The 17500-nt window shown below is 39.2% G+C and overlaps 2 protein-coding genes across 4 annotated transcripts in view; one reads left to right on the forward strand and one right to left on the reverse strand.

Annotated features, from left to right (window-relative positions):
- nox4 (NADPH oxidase 4) overlaps positions 1 to 7404 on the reverse strand; it is a 176093-nt gene extending 168689 nt beyond the window's left edge. Inside the window, exons 1-2 of one of the 3 annotated variants that reach the window (XM_045704003.1) lie at positions 6888 to 7404; positions 6430 to 6525 (exon numbers count right to left, since the gene is read on the reverse strand). In XM_045704003.1, coding sequence (XP_045559959.1) covers positions 6430 to 6525; positions 6888 to 6944 — 153 coding nt within the window. In that variant the 5' untranslated portion in view covers positions 6945 to 7404. The remainder of the gene's footprint in view (positions 1 to 6429; positions 6526 to 6887) is intronic. The other 2 variants (XM_014163465.2, XM_045704002.1) reach the window with 2 other exon arrangements.
- A 1073-nt stretch (positions 7405 to 8477) lies between these two features.
- naalad2 (N-acetylated alpha-linked acidic dipeptidase 2) overlaps positions 8478 to 17500 on the forward strand; it is a 24170-nt gene continuing 15147 nt past the window's right edge. The window contains exons 1-2 of the mRNA XM_045704001.1: positions 8478 to 8643; positions 15828 to 15939. Of these exons, the coding sequence (XP_045559957.1) occupies positions 8562 to 8643; positions 15828 to 15939 (194 nt within the window). The 5' untranslated portion in view covers positions 8478 to 8561. The remainder of the gene's footprint in view (positions 8644 to 15827; positions 15940 to 17500) is intronic.

A 17500-nucleotide genomic window follows, 5' to 3' on the forward strand; every position in this document is an offset into this window, starting at 1 on the left:
GAGATAAGATCTCTTTTGCAGGGATTTGTCCCCCACATGCAAAGTCTATGCAGCACACACACACACACACATCTCGCTCTGTCTGCCTCTCTCTCAATTCAATTTCAATTTAAGGGCTTTATTGGCATGAGAAACATACTGCCAAAGCATGTGAAATACACAATAAACAAAAGGGAAATAAACAAGGGAAATGAACAGTAAACATTACACTCCAAAATGTTTTTTAAAGAATAAAGACGAATTTACATAAGTTGTATTTAATATGGTGTTTGTGTTCCACTGGTTGCCCTTCTCTTGTGGCAACAGGTCATAAATCTTGCTGCTGTGGTGGCACACTGGTATTTCACCTAATAGAAAAAAATTGGATTTGTTTTCAAATTCTTTGTTGATCTGTGTAATATATGTCTCTAATTTTTATGTAAGTTGGCTGACGTTTTACGTGTTCCTATCCAATTGTGTTTTTTTGTTTGTTTCTTTGCGTTGTTTGTAACTTATTTTTTTACTTATTTTGTGCATAATGTTGCTGCTACCATCTCTTATGACAGAAAATAACTTCTGGACATCAGGACTGTGATTACTCACCACGGACTGGCAGAATCCTTTTTTTCCTTTAACGAGTCCGACGAGCCTGACGTGAATGATATACTGCTCTCCCAGGAACAGGCCCAGATCATAGTCATTTGCGTGAACAGACGGCGGAGAAAAAGGGGCCATAGGGCAGGCTGCCTTCTGAGAATTCGTAGGCAATCGAATAAACCCCCACTTCCTTCCATTCTGCTAGCAAACGTGAAATCTTCGGAAAATAAAATCGATGACCAAAGCGGAAGATTAAACTACCAATGGGACATTCAAAACAGTAATATCTTATGCTTCACGGAGTCGTGGCTGAACGATGACATTATCAACATACAGCTGGCTGGTTATACGATGTACGGCAGGATAGAACAGCGGCGTCTGGTAAGACAAGGGGCAGCGGACTATGTATTTTTGTAAATAACAGATGGTGCACGATATCTAAGGAAGTCTTAAGGTTTTGCTCGCCTGAGGTAGAGTATCTCATGATAAGCAGTAGACCACACTATCTACAGAGAGAGTTTTCATCTGTATTTTTTGTAGCTGTCTACATACCACCACAGTTTGATGCACTAAGACCGCACTCAATGAGCTGTATTCCACCATAAGCAAACAGGAAAACCAAAGGCGGCGCTCCTATTGGCCGTGGACTTTAACGTGGGAAAATTAAGTCCGTCTTACCAAATTTCTATCAGCATGTTAAATGTGCAACCAGAGGTAAAAAAAAACTCTGGACCAGCTTTACTCCACACACAGAGACGCACACAAAGCTCTCCCTCACCCTCCATTTGGCAAATCTGACCATAATTCTATCCTCCTGATTCCTGCTAACAAGCAAAAATTAAAGCAGGAAGCACCAGTGACTCGATCAATAAAAAAGTGGTCAGATGAAGCAGATGCTAAGCTACAGAACTGCTTTGCAAGCACAGACTGGAATATGTTCCGGGATTCTTCCGATGGAATTGAAGAGTACACCACATCTGTCATTGGCTTCATCAATAAGTGCATCGAAGACGTCGTCCCCACAGTGACCGTACGTACATACCCCAACCAGAAGCCATGGATTACAGGCAACATCCGTACTGAGCTAAAGGCTAGAGCTGCTGCTTTCAAGGAGTGGGAAGCCTATAAGAAATCCCGCTATGCCCTCCGACTAACCATCAAACAGGCAAAGCATCAATACAGGACTAAGATCGAATCATGCTACACCGGCTCTGACACTCATCGGATGTCCACATCACCAACAAACTAACATAGGAGATAGATGGGAGGGGTTGAATGGAGCTGAAGTGTGGGACTAATAACAACAAGATAACCAATGTAAAACTGGGGTCAGTAAAATGTATATAGGTTCAGAAATGTTGTAAAATAGCATAGTTACAAATAGAAATCAAACTGGATAGACATCGGAAATAGAGGAAGAACTAAAAACAAACAAAATATAACTATTGTAAAATAGATCGTATCTCTAAAATGTGTATAATATGTGTAAACTCAAGGTAGAAGCCCAAGTGTAATTGTTTATTCGTTTACTCCAATTGAGGGAGGGGTGGTTTGAGGGGAATAATAAAGGTATATTCTAAAAAAAGTATGTACAGTTGAAGTCGGAAGTTTACATACACTTAGGTTGGAGTCATTAAAACTCGTTTTTCAACCACTCCACAAATTTCTTGTTAACAAACTATAGTTTTGGAAAGTTAGGACATCTACTTTGTGCATGACACAAGTCATTTTTCCAACAATTGTTTTCAGACAGATTATTTCACTTATAATTCACTGTATCACAATTCCAGTGGGTCAGAAGTTTACATACACTAATTTGACTGTGCCTTTAAACAGCTTGGAAAATTCCAGAAAATGATGTCATGGCTTTAGAAGCTTCTGACAGGCTAATTGACATAATTTCAGTCAATTGGAGGTGTACCTGTGGATGTATTTCAAGGCCTACCTTCAAACTCAGTGCCTCTTTGCTTGACATCATGGGAAAATCAAAAGAAATCAGCCAAGACCTCAGAAAAAAAATTATAGACCTCCACAAGTCTGGTTCATTCTTGGGAGCAATTTCCAAATGCCTGAAGATACCACGTTCATCTGTACAAACAATAGTACGCTAGTATAAACACCATGGGACCACGCAGGCGTCATACCGCTCAGGAAGGAGACACATTCAGTCTCCTAGAGATTAACGTACTTTGGTGTGAAAAGAGTAAATCAATCCCAGAACAACAGCAAAGGACCTTGTGAAGATTCTGGAGGAAACAGGTACAAAGTATCTATATCCACAGTAAAACGAGTCCTATATCGACATAACCTGAAAGGCCGCTCAGCAAGGAATAAGCCACTGCTCCAAAACCGCCATAAAAAAGCCAGACTACGGTTTGCAAATGCACATGGGGACAAAGATCGTACTTTTTGGAGAAATGTCATCTGGTCTGATGATACTAAAATTGAACTGTTTGGCCATAACGACCATCGTTATGTTTGGAGGAAATGGTGAGGCTTGCAAACCAAAGAACACCATCCCAACCGTGAAACACGGGGGTGGCAGCATCATGTTGTGGGGGTGCTTTGCTGCAGGAGGGACTGGTGCACTTCACAAAATAGATGGCATCATGAGAAGGAACATTTTGTGGATATATTGAAGCAACATCTCAAGACATCAGTCAGGAAGTTAAAGCTTGGTCGCAAATGGGTCTTCCAAATGGTCAATGACCCCAAGCATACTTCCAAAGTTGTGGCAAATTGGCTTAAGGACAACAAAGTCAAGGTATTGGAGTGGCCATCACAAAGCCCTGACCTCAATCCTGTAGAAATGTTGTGGGAAGAACTGAAAAAGCGTGTGCGAGCAAGGAGGCCTACAAATCTGACTCAGTTACACCAGCTCTGTCAGGAGGAATGGGACAAAATTCACTCAACTTATTGTGGGAAGCTTGTGGAAGGCTACACGAAACCTTTGACCCAAGTTAAACAATTTAAAGGCAATGCTACCAAATACTAATTGAGTGTATGTAAACTTCTGACCCACTGGGAATGTGATGAAACAAATAAAAGATGAAATAAATCATTCTCTCCTATTATTCTGACATTTCACATTCTTAAAATAAAGTGATGATCCTAACTGACCTAAGACAGGGATTTTTTACTGGGATTAAATGTCAGGAATTGTGAAAAACTGAGTTTAAATGGATTTGGCTAAGGTGTATGTAAACTTCCAACTTCAACTATATGTGGTCTGTCGTAGGGTAATGTGGTAAAAAGCCAACTTGACATTTGCTCAGGACATTGTTTTTCTGCTGTTAACGTTAATGATCATGCAGAGGATTTTCCCAAGGTTGCTAGTGACGCATATCCAACGGTAGTTATTGGGGTCAAATTTGTCTCCACTTTTGTGGATTGGGGTCATCGGTCCTTGGTTCTAAATATTGGGAAAGATATTTTATCATTTCATTTAGGATGCCATCAACACCACAGGCCTTTTTGGGTTGAAGGGTTTGTATTTTGTCCTATAGTTCATACTGAACAAAAATATAAACGCAACATGTAAAGTGTTGGTCCCATGTTTCATGAGCTGAAATAAAAGTTCCCAGAAATATTCCATATGCACAAAAAGCATATTTCTCTCAAATTTTGTGCACAAATTTGTTTACATCCCTGTTAGTGAGCATTTATCTTTGCCAAGATAATCCATCCACCTGGAAGGTGTGGCATATCAAGAAGCTGATGAAACAGCATGATCAGATGCACCTTGTGCTGGGGACAACAAAGGCCACTGTAAAATGTGCAGTTTTGTCACACAACACAATGCCACAGATGTCTCAAGTTTTGAGGGAGCGTGCTATTGGCAGGCTGACTGCATGAATGTCCACCAGAGCTGTTACCAGAGAATGTGACGAGATCCTGAGGGCTATTGTTGTGTCATTTATCCACTGCCATCACCTCATGTTTCAGCATGATAATGCACGGCCCTATGTCACAAGGATCTGTACACAATTCCAGGAAGCTGAAAATGTCCCAGTTCTTCCATGGCCTGCATACTCACCAGACATGTCACCCATTGAGCATGTTTGGGATGCCCTGGATCAACGTGTACGACAGCGTGTTCCAGTTCCCTCCAAAATCCAGCAACTTCACACAGCCGTTGAAGAGGAGTGGGACAAGATTCCACAGGCCACAATCAACAGCCTGATCAACTCTATGCGAAAGAGATGTGTCGCGCTGCATGAGGCAAATGGTGGTCACACCAGATACTGACTGATTTTCTGATCCACGCCTCTGCCTTTTTTAAGGTATCTGTGACCAACAGGTGCATATCTGTATTCCCAGTCATGTGACATACCTAGACTAGGGCCTAATTAATGTATTTCAATTGACTGATATCCTTATATGAACTGTAACTCAGTAAACTCTTTATATTTTGTTGAGTGTAATTGGAGAATCCAGTGGGTTCTGGTAGTCTTTAATAGCTGACTCTAAACTGTTTAATTGATCATGTATGTGTTTTTGCTGTTTGTTCTTTGTTTTTCTCTCTATCTGCCTCTCTCTCTGTCTCTCTCGCGCTGCCTCTTTCTCTCTCTCTGCCTCAGTTTCTCTGCCTGTCTCTCTGCCTGTCTCTCTGCCTGTCTCTCCGCCTCAGTCTCTCTGCCTTTCTCTCTGCCTCAGTCTCTCTGCCTCAGTCTCTCTGCCTCAGTCTCTCTGCCTTTCTCTCTGCCTCTCTCTCTGCCTCAGTCTCTCTGCCTCAGTCTCTCTGGCTCTCTCTCTCTCTCTCTGTTTGTCTCTCTCTCACACGTGTGTAAAGCTGCTACCCAGGAATTCATTCAGAGACCAGTGGCGTGCCCACACTTGCCCTTCTAGAAGTATGAGGAGTGTATGAAGGGCTCACCTACTTCATACAGATCGCCTGCCAGAGGTGTGTGGGGGAGTTACTGCCTTTTAGATTAACTTCCATATTTATTTTGCACTAGAGTTTTTCCTGGTAAGGTCATGTAGTCAGGAACAACTCCTGGCCCTAGGTTATGACCACTGGTACCAGTGTCACTGAGCTAGGGCTAAGGATCCTGACAGTCTGCCTTAGTGCTCTTTTAGACCAGGTTCAGCTGTGGAATGGTAACTGTATGCAAGGTATAACAACAACATCAGAGTTATATTTAAATAAAAACATTTATATTAGCGTGAGAGGCCAATAGACCAAACAGTCAAGAAAATATGTCTCAAAGCATTGAAATGGCATTTGTTTGATTGTGAAGGACAAGTAGCTGTTTTAGTGGCCTAAACCGGCGACCCACAACGACTTGTGACAACAAATACACCATGCTCACAGAGCATCAACTGAATGTCACCAAGTCCCTGGGCTCCATCCAGAGTCTTTATATAACTATCAACGACTGAATAGGAACCCCCTAACCCTAAAAATAAAGTGTGTATGGGTGTTACATACAGTACATACACACACCCCATACACCAGGAGTTCCTCAAATGACGGCCCGCGGGCCCGAATTTGGCCCACTTGTAGTTTTATTTGGCCCCCCAAGTTTTCTAAGCAAAAATATTTTCAAAAATCCAAGAAATCAGCTCCAGGTGATATTAATTTTGTAAATCTGTTCCCAAGTATTCCCACGCATAATAGAGAGACACGTGTGATTGTATACAAATGTAAGCAAGGTTTGAAATTATTGTGTTTTAGTCAAATATTATCTCTGTTTGGGCTTTTTGCGGTCTATCTGCAGTCTATAAATGATTTGTAATTATGTTCTGGCCCCCGACCATCCGCTCTAGAAGCTGTATCTAGTTGATGATCCCTGCCATACATTCTGTTCTGTGATCACGGTATAATAGCAGTGTGCTGGACTGGCGTCTTACCCCGAGCATCTGATGGAGGTAGTGGTACTGCTGCCCACAGTAGTACAATAGGAACGTCCTCATGAACAGCAAGGTGTTAGCTCCCAGCCACAGCACCTAGCACACACACACACACACACACACACACACACACACACACACACATATACACACATACACACACACACACACATATACACACACACACACACACACACACAAATAAGATGTCAGTGGTGCTGATGATGAAGATGAAGATGAATCTGATTATTGATAATGATTGATGATGACAACGTCCAATGACCACAGCACTCTTTTCAAGTGTTAGTTAGGCTGCTATCCAATTCCCAGTTAGGATCGGGATTGTAAATTGCAACAGCTCCACTCAGTTACTTTTCTTTGCAATAGTAAAAACATGTCATAACAGTGTAATACTGTAATAAAAGTGTTGTCTCGGGATTAGGTTGTACTATTCTTACCAGAACCAAGTGTTTTCCTCCCTCGTTCGCGACCCAACTCCGCACTGACAAAGCCATGTTTCAGCCGCACCGACCGCCGCCAAGTTTTCCAGTTTGGGAGCTTATGGAAAATCAATCCCTTTTGTTTGACTCCGAATCTCCGCCTACCAGTGACACAAGCCCGTCTCTTTGCGGATCACTCCCGATAAACTGGCACTCTAATGTCTCGCAAGTCTTTGGGGGGCATTTCTGTCCCGGCGTCCTTGTGCACGGCGTGGAGTGTTTTAGCACCGGCGAACCGGCTTGTCGTTTTCTCGTCCTCCCCTCCCTCTCTCTTTCTCCCCCGTCTTTCTCTTTTTCTAACGGGTGAGGGCGCCACGGCACTCGATGGTCGTGTGGGTAATTTTCCACGGTTCTTCAGTGTCCACTGTTGTGTCTGCGGTGAAAGCAACATGAAAAAAACGGTAGGTTATTATAGAGCAGGGAGTGCAACGTCGGGGCCCTGGACATTTGCCCGAGAGAGTAACCTGTAGGTAACAACGTAGTCTCCCAAATGAATGATGACTAGCCTAGATAAAACGCAGACAGAAAAGCATAGAAGGGGGCATAGCCTCTTGAATTGTAAACATGAAAGAGCTAACAGTTATTATATGACAGTGCTGCTATCCTGAACCTTTTGTATTATCACCAATGTTTTGTCAAATAGACATTTTAAGAGACAGCAAAAGAGGAAAGTTTCTTCATTACAGGAGTCTGCAATAAAACAGTGGGATAATCTCAATTGTTTTTGCTCGAGTCCTCTCCTCTGTCCTTGCCTGCTTTTGAAAAAGGGTTTAGGTCTAGTTTAGGCAACAGGCTACTAGTGCCTCACCCTGGCTATAACCGCTCACTACAACTCAGAAGATAGATTGCCACCAATCGCACCCAAAAACACGTTGACAGTGTTATATTAATATGTTGTTCACAATCACCACTATAAATCACTAGCATGGGTGTACAGCTATGGCTGGGCTTGAACCAGAAACTGCACTAGTCTACAGGTTTATATATAGCCTACACAGACCTGTGCCATGAAGGTCGAGACCTCTTTGCAGAGTCAATTGTGCGGACACATACTACAGGCAGGCACCGTTGCACTTACTCCTCACCTGTGTAATTGTACGACTGCTACGTTAGGTTAGGCAGGCAGAGGCAGACGTCTGAATCAGGTCTGTGTCTGCTGCTGACGCAGTGTCACTCTTGGAACGTTCCCCCAGCGCACATTCCAGAGCTTCACGCTCGAGCCCACCGCATGAAAGAGGCTCAGGCCGCCCGCAGCTGTCCTGGAGCTGCGCAGGGGCCGGACTGGGCGCAAGGGGTCAAGCGCGACCGCCGGCTGCACAAGAGTGTGGGAAAATGACACAGAACTATTTTATATAAACTACCAGAAACTCAGACAAACGAGGTAATTATATGATATTTAAGTTGAAAATGTAATTTATAGTTGTAGATCTAGGCCTACTGCAGTAAAACTCTCCCCTCTCCTCCACCGCTTTCTACTCTCCCTCTGTATATTCTCTCTCGGACACTTTTGACAGCCCCCCCCCTCCCTCCCTCTCTCTCTTTCTCTTTCTCTCTCTCTCTGCTTTTCACACACATACACTCCATTAACTTGTTGAATGCGGTCGGTGTTTCGGAGTGTTACCAAGCGGGACAATGAAAACCGAAAGCAGGCTTGTGCAGTGGATTTGTTGGCTCATCGTTATAACGTCGTTTTTCCTGACCGGGTTTATAATAGGTGAGTTATAATGACATTTTTGGCGATGATTATCCATAAATTAAACACATTTTAAGAAGTTAAAGTTTCCTTTTACTGACGAATGATAGTGGTGGTGGTATTGTAAGCTTTTGTTACTTTTGCATTTCATAGTGAAGTGAATAATAATACCACGTTTAAGAACTATAATATGCATCTGTCTGAGGCAATTGTTTTATTTTTTGGTGAGCACGGAGAAAGGAATGTTATAGTTCGCTAAGTATCTTTTCAAACGTCTGAAATCGCAGTGTAACAGTCTGAATAGGAAAAAGTAGTCTTAACACAGGGTTAAAAAAACGCTTATTGTCTTGTCAAATAACACGTTCCTCTATTGAGGAATCAACATAGTGGAGTGGGATAAACGCACACAAGTGACCATATGTGACTACATTCCTCAGTCAGCTCTGAGATGAACTGTGACCTACAGTTGAAGTTGGGAAGTTTACATACACCTTAGCCAAATACAGTCTGGCCAAAAGTTTTGAGAATGACACAAATATGAATTTTCACAGTCTGCTGCCTCAGTTTGTATGATGCCAATTTGCATATACTCCAGAATGTTATGAAGAGTGATCAGATGAATTGCAATTAATTGCAAAGTCCCTCTTTGCCATGCAAATGAACTGAATCCCCCCAAAAAACATTTCACTGCATTTCAGCCCTGCCACAAAAGGACCAGCTGACATCATGTCAGTGATTCTCTCGTTAACACAGGTGTGAGTGTTGACGAGGACAAGGCTGGAGATCACTCTGTCATGCTGATTGAGTTCGAATAACAGACTGGAAGCTTCAAAAGCAGGGTGGTGCTTGGAATCATTGTTCTTCCTCTGTCAATCATGGTTAGCTGCAAGGGAACACGTGCCGTCATCATTGCTTTGCACAAAAAGGGCTTCACAGGCAAGGATATTGCTGCCAGTAAGATTGCACCTAAATCAACCATTTATCAGATCATCAAGAACTTCAAAGAGAGCGGTTCAATTGTTGTGAAGAAGGCTTCAGGTCGCCCAAGAAAGTCCAGCAAGCACCAGGACCATCTCCTAAAGTTGATTCAGCTGCGGGAATGGGGCACCACCAGTACAGAGCTTGCTCAGGAATGGCAGCAGGCAGGTGTGAGTGCATCTGCACACACAGTGAGGCAAAGACTTTTGGAGGATGGCCTGGTGTCAAGAAGGGCAGCAAAGAAGCCACTTCTCTCCAGGAAAAACATCAGGGACAGACTGATATTCTGCAAAAGGTACAGGGATTGGACTGCTGAGGACTGGGGTAGTCATTTTCTCTGATGAATCCCCTTTCCGATTGTATGGGGCATCCGGAAAAAATCTTGTCCAGAGAAGACAAGGTGAGCGCTACCGTCAGTCCTGTGTCATGCCAACAGTAAAGCATCCTGAGACCATTCATGTGTGGGGTTGCTTATCAGCCAAGGGAGTGGGCTCACTCACAATTTTGCCTAAGAACACAGCCATGAATAAAGAATGGTACCAACACATCCTCCGAGAGCAACTTCTCCCAACAATCCAGGAACAGTTTGGTGACGAACAATGCCTTTTCCAGCATGATGGAGCACCTTGCCATAAGGCAAAAGTGATAACTAAGTGGCTTGGGGAACAAAACATCAATATTTTGGGTCCATGGCCAGGAAACTCCCCAGACTTTAATCCCATTGAGAACTTGTGGTCAATCCTCAAGAGGCGGGTGGACAAACAAAAACCCACAAATTCTGACAAACTCCAAGCATTGATTATGCAAGAATGGGCTGCCATCAGTCAGGATGTGGCCCAGAAGTTAATTGACAGGGTAAACACTGCAATTATTGACTCTTTGCATCAACTTCATGTAATTGTCATATGAAATGCTTGTAATTATACTTCAGTATTCCATAGTAACATCTGACAAATATATCTAAAGACACTGAAGCAGCAAACTTTGTGAAAATGTATATTTGTGTCATTCTCAAAACTTTTGGCCACGACTGTATACTTTGTTATTATTGACAGTGTTATTGTGTTATTATTGACAGTGTTATTATTGAAAGTGTTATTGTGTTATTATTGACAGTGTTATTATTGACAGTGTTATTGTGTTATTACTGACAGTGTTATTGTGTTATTATTGACAGTGTCATTGTGTTATTATTGACAGTGTTATTATTGACAGTGTTACTGTGTTATTATTGACAGTGTTATTGTGTTATTATTGACAGTGTCATTGTGTTATTATTGACAGTGTTATTATTGACAGTGTTATTATTGACAGTGTTACTGTGTTATTACTGACAGTGTTATTGTGTTATTATTGACAGTGTCATTGTGTTATTATTGACAGTGTTATTATTGACAGTGTTATTATTGACAGTGTTACTGTGTTATTATTGACAGTGTTATTGTGTTATTATTGACAGTGTTATTGTGTTATTATTGACAGTGTTATTATTGACAGTGTTATTGTGTTATTATTGACAGTGTTATTATTGGCAGTGTTATTGTGTTATTATTGACAGTGTTATTGCGTTATTATTGACAGTGTTACTGTGTTATTATTGACAGTGTTATTGTGTTATTATTGACCGTGTCATTGTGTTATTATTGACAGTGTTATTATTGACAGTGTTATTGTGTTATTATTGACAGTGTTATTATTGGCAGTGTTATTGTGTTATTATTGACAGTGTTATTGTGTTATTATTGACAGTGTTACTGTGTTATTATTGACAGTGTTATTGTGTTATTATTGACAGTTTTATTGTGTTATTATTGACAGTGTTATTGTGTTATTATTGACAATGTTATTATTGACAGTGTTATTGTGTTATTATTGACAGTGTTATTGTGTTATTATTGACAGTGTTATTAATGACAGTGTTATTGTGTTATTATTGACAGTGTTATTGTGTTATTATTGACAGTGTTATTGTGTTATTATTGACAGTGTTATTATTGACAGTATTATTGTGTTATTATTGACAGTGTTATTATTGGCAGTGTTATTGTGTTATTATTGACAGTGTTATTGTGTTATTATTGACAGTGTTACTGTGTTATTATTGACAGTGTTATTGTGCTATTATTGACAGTTTTATTGTGTTATTATTGACAGTGTTATTATTGACAGTGTTATTGTGTTATTATTGACAGTGTTATTATTGACAGTGTTATTGTGTTATTATTGACAGTGTTATTATTGACAGTGTTATTATTGACAGTGTTACTGTGTTATTGTTGACAGTGTTATTGTGTTATTATTGACAGCGTTATTGTGTTATTATTGACAGTGTTATTATTGACAGTGTCATTGTGTTATTATTGACAGTGTCATTGTGTTATTATTGACAGTGTTATTGTGTTATTATTGACAATGTTATTGTGTTATTATTGATAGTGTTATTATTGACAGTGTTATTATTGACAGTGTTACTGTGTTATTATTGACAGTGTTATTGTGTTATTATTGACACTGTTATTGTGTTATTATTGACAGTGTTATTGTGTTATTATTGACAGTGTTATTATTGGCAGTGTTATTGTGTTATTATTGACAGTGTTATTGTGTTATTATTGACAGTGTTATTGTGTTATTATTGACAGTTTTATTGTGTTATTATTGACAGTGTTATTATTGACAGTGTTATTGTGTTATTATTGACAGTGTTATAGTGTTATTATTGACAGTGTTATTGTGTTATTATTGACAGTGTTATTGTGTTATTGTTGACTGTGTTATTGTGTTATTATTGACAGCGTTATTGTGTTATTATTGACAGTGTTATTATTGACAGTGTCATTGTGTTATTATTGACAGTGTTATTGTGTTATTATTGACAGTGTTATTATTGACAGTGTCATTGTGTTATAATTGACAGTGTTAATGTGTTATTATTGACAGTGTTACTGTGTTATTATTGACAGTGTTATTCTGTTATTGTAGACAGTGTTATTGTGTTATTGTTGACAGTGTTATTGTGTTATTATTGACAGTGTTATTGTGTTATTATTGACAGTGTTATTGTGTTATTATTGACAGTGTTATTGTGTTATTATTGACAGTGTTATTGTGTTATTATTGACAGTGTTATTGTGTTATTATTAACAGTGTTATTGTGTTATTATTGACAGTGTTATTATTGGCAGTGTTATTGTGTTATTATTGACAGTGTTATTGTGTTATTATTGACAGTGTTATTATTGACAGTGTTATTGTGTTATTATTGACAGTGTTATTATTGACAGTGTTACTGTGTTATTATTGACAGTGTTATTGTGTTATTATTGACAGTGTTATTGTGTTATTATTGACAGTGTTATTATTGACAGTGTTATTGTGTTATTATTGACAGTGTTATTATTGACAGTGTTATTGTGTTATTATTGACAGTGTTATTGTGTTATTATTGACAGCGTTATTGTGTTATTATTGACAGTGTTATTGTGTTATTATTGACAGTGTTATTATTGACAGTGTTATTGTGTTATTATTGACAGTGTTATTATTGACAGTGTTATTGTGTTATTATTGACTGTGTTACTGTGTTATTATTGACAGTGTTATTGTGTTATTATTGACAGTTTTATTGTGTTATTATTGACAGTGTTATTGTGTTATTATTGACAGTGTTATTATTGACAGTGTTATTGTGTTATTATTGACAGTGTTATTGTGTTATTATTGACAGTGTTACTGTGTTATTATTGACAGTGTTATTATTGACAGTGTTAATGTGTTATTATTGACAGTGTTATTGTGTTATTATTGACAGCATTATTGTGTTATTATTGACAGTGTTATTATTGACAGTGTTACTGTATTATTATTGACAGCGTTATTGTGTTATTATTGACAGTGTTATTATTGACAGTGTTATTGTGTTATTATTGACAGTGTTATTGTGTTATTATTGACAGTGTTATTGTGTTATTATTGACAGTGTTATTATTGACAGTGTTATTGTGTTATTATTGACAGTGTTATTGTGTTATTATTGACAGTGTTATTGTGTTATTATTGACAGTGTTATTATTGACAGTGTTATTGTGTTATTATTGACAGTGTTATTGTGTTATTATTGACAGTGTTAATGTGTTATTATTGACAGTGTTATTGTGTTATTATTGACAGTGTTAATGTGTTATTACTGACAGTGTTATTGTGTTATTATTGACAGTTTTATTATTGACAGTGTTATTGTGTTATTATTGACAGTGTTAATGTGTTATTATTGACAGTGTTATTATTGACAGTGTTACTGTGTTATTATTGACAGTGTTATTATTGACAGTGTTATTGTGTTATTATTGACAGTGTTAATGTGTTATTACTGACAGTGTTATTGTGTTATTATTGACAGTTTTATTATTGACAGTGTTATTGTGTTATTATTGACAGTGTTATTGTGTTATTATTGACAGTGTTACTGTGTTATTATTGACAGTGTTAATGTGTTATTATTGACAGTGTTATTATTGACAGTGTTATTGTGTTATTATTGACAGTGTTACTGTGTTATTATTGACAGTGTTATTGTGTTATTATTGACAGTGTTATTATTGACAGTGTTACTGTGTTATTATTGACAGTGTTACTGTGTTATTATTGACAGTGTTACTGTGTTATTATTGACAGTGTTAATGTGTTATTATTGACAGTGTTAATGTGTTATTATTGACAGTGTTATTGTGTTATTATTGACAGTGTTATTATTGACAGTGTTACTGTGTTATAATTGACAGTGTTATTATTGACAGTGTTACTGTGTTATTATTGACAGTGTTATTATTGACAGTGTTATTGTGTTATTATTGACAGTGTTACTGTGTTATTATTGACAGTGTTATTGTGTTATTATTGACAGTGTTATTATTGACAGTGTTACTGTGTTATAATTGACAGTGTTATTATTGACAGTGTTACTGTGTTATTATTGACAGTGTTAATGTGTTATTATTGACAGTGTTACTGTGTTATTATTGACAGTGTTATTGTGTTATTATTGACAGTGTTATTGTGTTATTATTGACAGTGGTGTTATTATTGACAGTGTTATTGTGTTATAATTGACAGTGATGTGTTATTATTGACAGTGTTATTGTGTTATTATTGACAGTGTTATTATTGACAGTGTTACTGTGTTATTATTGACAGTGTTATTGTGTTATTATTGACAGTGTTATTGTGTTATTATTGACAGTGCTGTTTATTATTGACAGTGTTATTGTGTTATTATTGACAGTGTTATTATTGACAGTGTTACTGTGTTATAATTGACAGTGTTATTGTGTTATTATTGACAGTGTTACAGTGTTATTATTGACAGTGTTACTGTGTTATTATTGACAGTGTTATTGTATTATTATTGACAGCGTTATTGTGTTATTATTGACAGTGTTATTATTGACAGTGTTACTGTGTTATAATTGACAGTGTTATTGTGTTATTATTGACAGTGTTATTGTGTTATTATTGACAGTGTTACTGTGTTATTATTGACAGTGTTACTGTGTTATTATTGACAGTGTTACTGTATTATTATTGACAGCGTTATTGTGTTATTATTGACAGTGTTATTATTGACAGTGTTACTGTGTTATAATTGACAGTGTTATTATTGACAGTGTTATTGTGTTATTATTGAAAATGTTATTATTGACAGTGTTACTGTGTTATTATTGACAGTGTTATTGTGTTATTATTGACAGCGTTATTGTGTTATTATTGACAGTGTTATTATTGACAGTGTTACTGTGTTATAATTGACAGTGTTATTATTGACAGTGTTATTGTGTTATTATTGAAAATGTTATTATTGACAGTGTTACTGTGTTATTATTGACAGTGTTATTATTGACAGTGTTACTGTGTTATTATTGACAGTGTTACTGTGTTATTATTGACAGTGTTACTGTGTTATTATTGACAGTGTTATTATTGACAGTGTTACTGTGTTATTATTGACAGTGTTATTGTGACTGCTGTAGTCTTACTGCTTGTTTATGATTTATTGCAATGTTGAGGACGTGCGCAAGCCTTTCACTTGCACAGTTTCATTCCATTTGATTGCGTTGTATCCTGTGAGTAATAAACGTTGATTTCCAGGGAGAGTGATACTGAATCTGTCCATCAGTCAGGGTGCTGTGGTAGTTTATATAACATAACATGCCTGTGTGTGTGCATACCAGGCTGGTTTGCAAGGCCCACCAGCACAGACACAAGCCATGATGCAGGGTCCAGACGTCACCTGAGAGAGTTTCTGGATGAGATGCGACCAGAGAACATCAGAGATCATCTGAGGTACACAATACTAGAACCCTGTTCCTCCACGACACCCCTAGGACACCCCTAGGACACCCCTAGGACACACCCCTAGGACACCCCTAGGACACACCCCTAGGACACACCCCTAGGACACCCCTAGGACACACCCCTAGGACACCCCTAGGACACACACGTAGGACACACCCCTAGGACACCCCCTTAGGACACACCCGTAGGACACCCCCCTAGGACACCCCTAGGACACACACGTAGGACACACCCCTAGGACACCCCCCTAGGACACCCCTAGGACACACCCCTAGGACACACACGTAGGACACACCCCTAGGACACCCCCCTAGGACACCCCTAGGACACACACGTAGGACACACCCCTAGGACACACCCCTAGGACACACCCCTAGGACACACCCCTAGGACACACCCCTAGGACACCCCTAGGACACACCCCTAGGACACACCCCTAGGACACCCCTAGGACACACACGTAGGACACACCCCTAGGACACACCCCTAGGACACACCCCTAGGACACCCCTAGGACACACAACTAGGACACACCCCTAGGACACAACCCTAGGACACCCCTAGGACACACACGTAGGACACACCCATAGGACACACCCCCTAGGACACACCCCTAGGACACAACCCCTAGGACTATTAATGCTCAAACCACCTCCCCCTCTCGTCCTCCTCTTCTCACATTTCACTCATTTAGCAGACACTCTTAACCAGAGAGACTTACAGTAGTGAGTCATTTAGCAGACACTCTTAACCAGAGAGACTTACAGTAGTGAGTCATTTAGCAGACACTCTTATCCAGAGAGACTTACAGTAGTGAGTCATTTAGCAGACACTCTTATCCAGAGAGACTTACAGTAGTGAGTCATTTAGCAGACACTCTTAACCAGAGAGACTTACAGTAGTGAGTCATTTAGCAGACACTCTTAACCAGAGAGACTTACAGTAGTGAGTCATTTAGCAGATACTCTTAACCAGAGAGACTTACAGTAGTGAGTCATTTAGCAGACACTCTTATCCAGAGAGACTTACAGTAGTGAGTCATTTAGCAGACACTCTTATCCAGAGAGACTTACAGTAGTGAGTCATTTAGCAGACACTCTTAACCAGAGAGACTTACAGTAGTGAGTAATTTAGCAGACACTCTTATCCAGAGAGACTTACAGTAGTGAGTCATTTAGCAGACACTCTTATCCAGAGAGACTTACAGTAGTGAGTCATTTAGCAGACACTCTTAACCAGAGAGACTTACAGTAGTGAGTAATTTAGCAGACACTCTTATCCAGAGAGACTTACAGTAGTGAGTCATTTAGCAGACACTCTTAACCAGAGAGACTTACAGTAGTGAGTCATTTAGCAGACACTCTTATCCAGAGAGACTTACAGTAGTCAGTGATCTACCAACTGAGCCACAAGGGACCCTTCCTCTCTGTTTCTACACCTCTCTCTATGTCTCTCTCTCTCTCTCTCTCTCTCTCTCTCTATGTCTCTCTCTCTCTCTGCTCTCTCTCTCTCTCTCTCTCTCTCTCTCTCTCTCTCTCTATGTCTCTCT

This window comes from Salmo salar, chromosome ssa20 (genome assembly GCF_905237065.1).
Source record: "Salmo salar chromosome ssa20, Ssal_v3.1, whole genome shotgun sequence".
Taxonomy (NCBI): domain Eukaryota; kingdom Metazoa; phylum Chordata; class Actinopteri; order Salmoniformes; family Salmonidae; genus Salmo; species Salmo salar.